This window comes from Acanthopagrus latus, chromosome 23, assembly GCF_904848185.1.
Source record: "Acanthopagrus latus isolate v.2019 chromosome 23, fAcaLat1.1, whole genome shotgun sequence".
In the NCBI taxonomy this organism is placed as follows: domain Eukaryota; kingdom Metazoa; phylum Chordata; class Actinopteri; order Spariformes; family Sparidae; genus Acanthopagrus; species Acanthopagrus latus.
Window position 1 is genome coordinate 12,317,783 of NC_051061.1, and position 8,334 is coordinate 12,326,116.

General features: G+C 42.7%; 1 protein-coding gene across 3 annotated transcripts; it reads left to right on the forward strand.

Moving 5' to 3' along the window:
* Positions 1–77: 77 nt before the first annotated feature.
* On the forward strand, positions 78–8,240 carry slc5a11 (solute carrier family 5 member 11). 3 transcript variants are annotated; one of them, XM_037088983.1, is made up of 16 exons: positions 78–202; positions 1,212–1,360; positions 2,320–2,391; positions 2,656–2,760; positions 2,864–2,923; positions 3,009–3,113; positions 3,195–3,300; positions 3,403–3,483; positions 3,563–3,768; positions 4,690–4,825; positions 5,006–5,113; positions 5,208–5,358; positions 6,517–6,685; positions 6,858–7,073; positions 7,625–7,781; positions 7,867–8,240. In XM_037088983.1, the coding sequence occupies exons 2-16, from the start codon at positions 1,220–1,222 to the stop codon at positions 8,097–8,099; spliced, it is 2,046 nt and encodes a 681-aa protein (XP_036944878.1). In that variant the 5' UTR covers positions 78–202; positions 1,212–1,219; the 3' UTR covers positions 8,100–8,240. The 3 variants fall into 3 exon arrangements, with proteins under 3 accessions (XP_036944878.1, XP_036944876.1, XP_036944877.1); XM_037088981.1 differs by having other exon boundaries at positions 83–202; positions 1,209–1,360; XM_037088982.1 differs by having other exon boundaries at positions 88–202; positions 1,173–1,360.
* The last annotated feature ends 94 nt before the right edge of the window (positions 8,241–8,334 follow it).

Here is an 8,334-nt window from a genome sequence, read left to right on the forward strand (position 1 = left end):
GAGGTAATAAATTCCTTACAAGTTAACTAAACCCTTGTAGCACCTCAGGTGAAAGTGGAGTTTGATCTTTGTGGGGGGAGCTTTCGAGAAAAATCATGAGGCGCCTGTTATCGTTCACGTGTTATTTGTGACACGCTGCATTGTTTGGAAAAATCCACTCGAGGCGGCAGGAGCGATCCACAGCCTGACAGCCTGCTGAGAGGTGAGTTCATTTACCAGATAATTACCTCAGGTGAAAAGCTTGAAGAGGGAACGGGACTGAACTTTTACCAGTGTTTGAATCACTTGGTAAATGTCACTACAATAGCCACTACTTCATCACAAAGTGTTACTTTATGCCACCTCTGTAGAGCCACAACTGTCAGAAAGTGCTTCTCAAATGTGTTTAAATGCAAAATGAGTTTGTCTGATAGAAGTGTAGTGTATGGGTCTAGATTTAAATATTAAACTGTGTTCATCTTGCCAACATTTACCTGCTTGTAACAACAGCAGTTCCCGTAAACACATCCACAGTTATGTAAAAAAAACAAAACAAAAAAAAGATTATTAGAGCATTTTTGCTTGAAGGTCAGAATGTGACACAGAAAAGCCATTCAGTGCTTTATTTCAGTGAGTATTAAGAAGTATTGTCAGCTAAATGTTCTTAAAATATAGGTGAAGGTGAAGTTTCACCTCTCATCCAAGAGGCTTCTTCAATCCAAACTTCATCACCGGTCAAAAGTTTGAACACGCCTTCTCATTCAATAGTTTTTCTTTATTTTTATCATTTCCTACATCAGCTGATTAAAATGCAATGTATTCAGAATTCAGAGTGACTCAGGTTTTCCAAACCGGAAAAGAAAAATTAAATCGATGTCTAGTTGCAGCCTCTTGTTGTGTTTCAGATGTGAATGACTTGTGGAAAATAGATTTTCCCTCCAAAAGTCTCAAATAGTTTTATTTGATTTTTAGAAACTGTTTACGCTTCAAAATGGTAAAATCATCAATTATCCAAAGATTATGAAAAGTCTGTAGAATTAATAAAATGGGAGAACTTTCTGTATCAGAAGTTTGTCTATTCTTCACCCTTCAGTCATCTCAAGACCCCAAAGCAGTAGTATTGTATACAAGTACATGTACAAAGTTTTATTTTTCACTTTTATTATTTCCTCCCTTTTTTGAAACTATTCTAGAGTCTAAATATTTGATTATTGGCCTCACTGTCACAGCAGAGGACAGAATGGAAACAACAGAGGGCCCCCTAAGGACCAGCATGCCCCCTTCTCCATCACCCCCTACAGGGGGAAAGGCGACCCTGGTTACTGTGGACATCGTGGTGCTGGTCATCTACTTCGTACTGGTTCTAGCTGTTGGCTTCTGGGTAAGTAAAACAAGTCTCTACTCCAGTACGTTCACCAGGCATTTTAAGCTGCCTTAATTCTCGCCAGACACACTGAAGATGGCAGTGTAGGTACTTTGTTCTAAGTTGCTATGAATATATAGAGATAAAGATAAATGGGGAAAGGATGAAGTCAAAATGTAGACACAAGTATATTTTTCCTGCTGCCTCCTGTTGCTATAAAGCAAATGCTATTAATGTCAGCAACAACAGAATCAGTCTGTAGCATTAAAAAACGTTTCACTTTCTAGTCCTTCTGTCTGTAAAAGCCTCCAGTCGCTCCTTAGTGTGTTTGTGAACCTGCACTTTTCTGTCTGTAATGCTTTTTCTCCCCATGCTGCATGAATATTATGAACATTTAAAGGAAACTGTGGCTCAGTTAAATGAGATAGAATATAACTATTGTAAATCATGAGGAAACAAAAACGCTTTCTTCTGCTTGTGATTTAGCATCACTGTCTGACCATTTACCTGCAAAAAAAGGCTGTGATCCTTGATCACAAATGCAGACACATGCCAAATTTTGGTCAAGTTTGTTTGTGGTCTGAACAAACGTAGTCTGCTTGGTTTTCTGCTCTAGATTTTCAGGACATCTGTTACTATATGTAACACAAACATACAAATGCAGAGCAGGAAATATGTTGTTTAGTGGCAGATCGCGATGAAAATGAGCAAATGCAGCAGCAGTCAGAGAAATCCCGGTGGTTTACATGAAGGAGGCGTAAGAAGAATGTAGAATACGGCACACAACTCACACATGGAGCAGTTTTGCATGTTTGTGCTTCACAAACACTTTCAAAGGTGGAAGAGTTGGTTCAAGTAGATTTCTCTATTTGATCATCTAAAGTCAATGAGGTTTCACAGCAGAGCTGCAGCAGGACCGCTCTCATGAGTCAATATTATATATTATATTAAAGAGGTTTTCTTATTTTCTCTGTCAGTCCATGTTGAGAACGAAGCGCAGCACGGTGGACGGATACTTCCTGGCTGGGAAGAACATGACCTGGTGGCCGGTGAGTCAAACACTTTTTTGGTCCAGAAGAAGTATTCATCTCAAATAAAAGGAGTCACCAGATATTTTTTTTTGTTTTGTTTTGCCTCATATAGCTTCCATTTAGTGGACGCCTAAGTGACTTTCATTTATTTGATTATGTTCCATCACCATATACTAACTGTAGCACGATCAGACTTTAAAAGTCAGATGGAGGCAAAATGTTCTTTAGTTCAAAGTCAAACACGGAGCCGGTCCTGATTTGGACTCTTTCATCTATATTTAGGTGGGCGCCTCGCTGTTTGCCAGTAACATTGGCAGCGGACATTTCATCGGCATGGCGGGCTCCGGAGCTGCAGCAGGAATCGGGGCCATTGCATACGAGTGGAATGTAAGAGCTTCTAATATAAAAAAAAAAAAAAAAAGATTTTGAAAGAGTTTGATGTGTCGAACACTGTCTGAAGTGTTCAAAGCTGATGTCTGGTCTCCTACAGGGGATGCTGATGGTGCTGCTGCTGGGATGGGTCTTCCTGCCCATTTATCTCTCCTCAGGGGTGAGGCGGCTGAAATATCACTCATTGTGCACAGGCATGATTTTGCGCGTTTATTCTATCTCTGAACTCTCTCTTTCGTCTCCAGGTGACGACCATGCCAGAATACTTGCGGAGGCGGTTTGGGGGCAGGAGAACACAGTTGTTCTTAGCCGTCCTCTACTTATTTATTTACATCTTCACAAAGATATCGGTATGATCCGATATGATATTTATATTTTCTACCTTATATCCACCACACGTGTGTGTCTCACTGTGTGTGTTTCTGGCCCAGGTGGACATGTACGCAGGTGCATTGTTCATTCAGCTCGCCCTGCAATGGAACATCTACCTGGCTGTGGTGCTGCTGCTGTCCATCACTGCTCTCTACACTGTAACAGGTCGCCCCTCGCTTCCCCTCGCCATTTTAAACACGTGGAAATAGATGTGTAATGTAATGTGCTTGCTCTTGTATGTCACTGACTGTCGTGTGTCTATTCCAGGTGGTCTGGCTGCAGTCATCTACACTGACGCTGCTCAGACTGCGATCATGCTGGCAGGCTCTCTCGTCCTCATGGCCTTCAGTAAGTCCAACTGATGTGCTTGCGTCACCAGCGCTTGAATTTAACGGCTTGACTGACCCTGCTGTTTGTCTCTCTTCAGGTTTTGCCGAGGTCGGAGGCTGGAACGCTCTGATGGAGGGGTACGCCAACGCCATCCCTTCGGTCCGCGTGCCAAACTCAACCTGCGGCATCCCTCGCGACGACGCCTTCCACATATTCAGAGACCCGGTGAACTCTGACCTGCCGTGGCCCGGCATCATCATCGGCATGTCCATCCCCTCCATGTGGTACTGGTGTTCTGACCAGGTACTGTGATGAAATGGCACATTTCCTAACAACTAAGAGTTGAGGAAATAAGATCCAGCGTCAACCAAATTCATTAAAGGGCGAGTTCGCCCAAATGTTCAGTCATTCAGTCAAGATGCGTGGTCGAGCTTGTGCACCCACTTCAGATGGCAAAACACCTTTTGTGGCTACAGTGAAGATTTCACCCAACAAGATGGTGTAATTAACATCTTTTCAAATCAATTTGAAATCTCAGGGCTTCCAGACACTTGGATTACGTTGCACAAACTGTATGGTGTCATATTATATTTCTTTGTCAGATTTTTTTTTTTTTTTTTTTACAATTTAAAATAATGCCTACTTCAGTTGTTAAGGGAATGCTACAACACTGTTTTGCTGTGAAGCTCCGGAGCATACAAGGGTTAAGAGCATATAAGGACCCAAAGTTGCCGTCATGAATCAATTTTTTTTTATTTTCATTTAATTCACTTCTAAACTGTCAAGGGGTCTTTAATCTCTAACGATGAAAGTGTAATTTAGTGTTTTCTGATCTTGTTTATGCTGCCCTAACAAATTCATCTGAAGTTAAATATGAAAGAGTCTTCATCTGAAAACCCCATGTTTGAGAATCTGGCATGTTTTTCTGGCTCTTCTGGGAGGTTAAAAATTCCTTTTATACGCTATCAGAGCGACGGTTTCCCCACCAGCCAAACCTGAGACAACAGAAAGCACGAGAAAGTTTTTAATGAGCACTTCCTGTCTTCTCAGTTCAGCCCTTGTAGCTAATTTGTGCACAGAAACATTTACCCCACTTACCTGCCAGCCAAGTGGTTTCCTCATCCATTCTCCTATTAAAACGTTGCTTACAAACAGCTGCAGATCATCATAACTCATTAACCAGCGGCCCCTGGGAGTTAACTGAGGGTCCGTGGCTCTCCGCAGGTGATTGTGCAGCGATCCCTGTCTGCGAAGACCCTGACCCACGCAAAAGGCGGCTCACTGCTGGCTGCTTATCTGAAGATTGTGCCTTTTTTTGCCGTCATGCTGCCCGGAATGATCAGCAGGATACTTTACACAGGTGCAGTATGACATGACGTTTGAATGAATTAGTGGGGATGATGTGCTTCTGTTGAATGCATAAAGGTACTCGGTTCACTTATGAGTCTTCAGTGGTGGACAGGCGGTCACATTCACGTTGCATGTCTGTTTTCAGAGTTTTAATATCAAAGAAATAAGACGTTTTAATACTATTGTCCAGATGACGTGGCGTGTGCAGACCCTGAGTTGTGCAAACAGATTTGTGGAAACCCAGTGGGCTGTTCAGACACCGCCTATGCCAGACTGGTGATGGAGCTGCTGCCTGCAGGTGAGTTGGCTTCCTGTCCCGCCTCCTGCCTTTACTCAGACGTGCCTGTCTGCATCGCTTTTAATGCCGGTCTCTGTGCGTTTTTCCCTTGCAGGCCTGCGAGGGCTGATGATGGCGGTGATGATCGCCGCCCTCATGTCCTCTCTGACCTCCATCTTCAACAGCTCCAGCACCATTTTCACCATGGACCTGTGGAAGAGTTTCAGGGCCAGTGCATCCGAGTGGGAGCTTATGTTAGTGGGCAGGTACGTGACCAGACATAACTCAGAATATGGTCCAGTTTGCAGCATGTACACTCTGTACTGCAGTACTGGTTTAAAGATGCAGTATGTGAGAATTGGCTCCCCCTTAAATTCAGTTAGCCGTGCAGTGAGCTGTCCAGACTCTACGACAAAGGTTGTGCCAGGGCTAGCTGGTCAGCATGCTAACTTCAGTCAATATGAAACACATCACTTCAGTCAATATGAAACACATCAGCGTCTTAGATATCAAACTCTTATGTCTTCACATTATGTTGAGAATTTGAGTTAATTCTTAAGTCCTTTAACCTAAAATTCTTATATATTGCACCTTTAATCCCATATCAATAACGATTTAGGCAGTTTTAAACATGTCAAGAATGTTCAATATTTCTTTGAGGAAGACGAGCAGTATGTCATTTCTGCCTCTGGGGTCCCCCGATCATAACAATCACAACAAATTGCTGTCTTCAGTGTTAAACCACCACCAGTATTACAAAATTAATCTTATGTAACTCTTTTTTTTACTACTCACATTTAGTCACGTTCAGCGACATCCTTCCTCACTCCCTGATGGATAATCTAATGTTTCCTTTGGCAGCTGCCCAAATGAAACCCACTGTTACCTTGAATAAAACTCTCTGGGTATGAACACTGTTTTAAACATTTAGGATAATGTAAGTACACAACTCAACACTATATACAACAAAGGTCTTGTCATTATTAGACATTTTAATGGCACACATGTTACATTTTTACAATTTTGCCTTTAAAAGGAACCAGCGTCGCTCCAGAGAGCAGCCTGCTGTCTGCTGTTTCCACTGAGCTCTTGTGTTTAAGGTTAAAGTCTTCTAAACCATGTTGAATATTTGATCCCCACTCCTGCCGTCTGCATTTAACAAGTAACCACACGTGTCATTATAATTCACTTTGGATGAAACCTTCCAGCAAATTGCATGTTAAAATGTTACATTCTTTTGTCAGGCTTGCCCGAACCGTAACCTTTCTGTCCACAGATTCCTAAATAACGACTTTACCAGACTTACTTTTCAGACCATCATGCACACACACACACACACACAACCTCAGGTTTCCATTCCCTTCGGGTCCCCGCAGAGCTGAGTTGAATAATCTGGCATTAACAACACAGAGCTTCACTTGCAGGGTGTTTGTGCTCGTGCTGGTGGTGGTGTCCGTGCTGTGGATTCCTATCGTCCAGGCAAGTCAGGGCGGGCAGCTTTTTATCTACATCCAGTCCATCAGCACCTACCTCCAGCCCCCCGTCTCCATCGTCTTCCTCATGGGCTGCTTCTGGAAGAGGACGAATGAAAAGGTAAGTCTGTGCGGAAATCTGGATGTTTGTGTGACTGATGGAACAGGTCAAATTCATCCTGGAGCGAACCTAATGTCATAGAAATCTCTGTTTCGTGTCACCTTGTGAGTCCTGCTGCGACCTGAAGATGAAGTGTGTGATTCATCATACATACTGCTCTCCCTCCCCTCAGGGTGCATTCTGGGGCCTGACTCTCGGCCTGCTGGTGGGCTGCATTCGCATGCTGTTGGACTTCATTTACCCGGCGCCTCTGTGCTACGAGGTGGACGACAGGCCTGGGGTGCTGAAAGACGTCCATTACCTGTACTTCTCCGTCCTGTTGTCCTTCATCACCCTAGTTGTGGTGGTTGTAGTCAGTCTGGCTACAGAGGAGCCCAGACCAGAGCAGGTGAGGCCATTTCATCAGATCTAAATTTAAGTTTTTATTCCTTCATTGTTTTAGTTTCATATTCTGGGACAGGGTGCAAAGAGATCTCTTTTTTTTGAGCCACTGATTCACATGATGAAATCTAATTGAACTTTTCAGTTTTCAGTTTAAATTTGGTCTACTGTGTATTTCCTATCATAGAAGACTGCATAAAAACACATGGAGAGATTATGAAATATGTTTTGTTATAAATTCAACAACGCAACAGCTTAAACAAGTACATTTGCAACAATTAGTCGGTTAGTCAATCATTTTGTCAAGTGACCATAAATTAACTGGCAGATATTTCAAAGATCTTCTGTCATTTTTCATGACAAAATATTTGATGGTTCGTGCTTTTCTAATGTGATGAGTTGCTGTTTTTCTTTTGATGAATGATTATAATGAATGATTTCTTGAATGATTATATTTTTTAGATTAAGTTCATCTATAATTTTTTACTCGTTGCCTGAACGTATTTAAATTCCCTCTGTAGTCTACAGCAAATAAATCAGATTTTCTTGTAAAAACAGATTAGTCGCCTCACCTGGTTCACCAGGTTTGACCCTGTGGAGCCCAAAGAGCAGGGCACTAGGACCTTAGAAGAGATTACTATACAGACGAATGAGACAGATGCCAAAGGGAGAGAGCCAGAGGACAGCAATGGGAAGGCATGTCATCACAGGAAAGGTGGGTCTCTGTCCTGTTTGTTGTAACATTTTTCCATTCCACCGTGTGTCAGTCTTGCCCCTGAACGCACCCTCTCTCTCTCCAGACTCTTCAGCCTCCATGTCCAGTGTAAGGAGCCGGTCCCGGCTGATTTCTGCCCTCTACTGGCTGTGTGGGATGGAGAGAAGGAAAGAGGGAGATACAGATCCTGTGACGCCTCCTGCTCCTGAACAGCCTACCTGCTCCCTGGAGGAAAAGCCTCGTCTGCGTACCATTGTTAACGTCAATCTGATCATCTGCCTCTCTGTGACTGCGTTTATCATCGGCTACTGGGCTTGACAGGCCAGTTATGACATTCTCTATGGACACGTGGTGAAGGGGGAAAATTTTGTGTTTAAAACTCACGCCAAATTCCATTCATTTGTAGCACACTTTTACAGTTGTGATCTTTTCATGGAAGGAATGCTTACGTCCAATGTTGTGATAAAATCTCCATTTATACTGTGAACTGAAAAACAAACTAGTCTTTTAAATGTTTTTTATCCAACTTTGTTTAAAGAATTATAAAAACTAT

Excerpts from the sequence above, each read along its gene's own strand:
- slc5a11 (XM_037088983.1), top strand. The coding sequence starts at position 1,220 with ATGGAAACAACAGAGGGCCCCCTAAGGACCAGCATGCCCCCTTCTCCA. Across the intron at positions 4,826-5,005 it reads CAGCAGGATACTTTACACAG|ATGACGTGGCGTGTGCAGAC; the intron begins GTGCAGTATGAC and ends ACTATTGTCCAG. Across the intron at positions 5,359-6,516 it reads GAGCTTATGTTAGTGGGCAG|GGTGTTTGTGCTCGTGCTGG; the intron begins GTACGTGACCAG and ends CTTCACTTGCAG.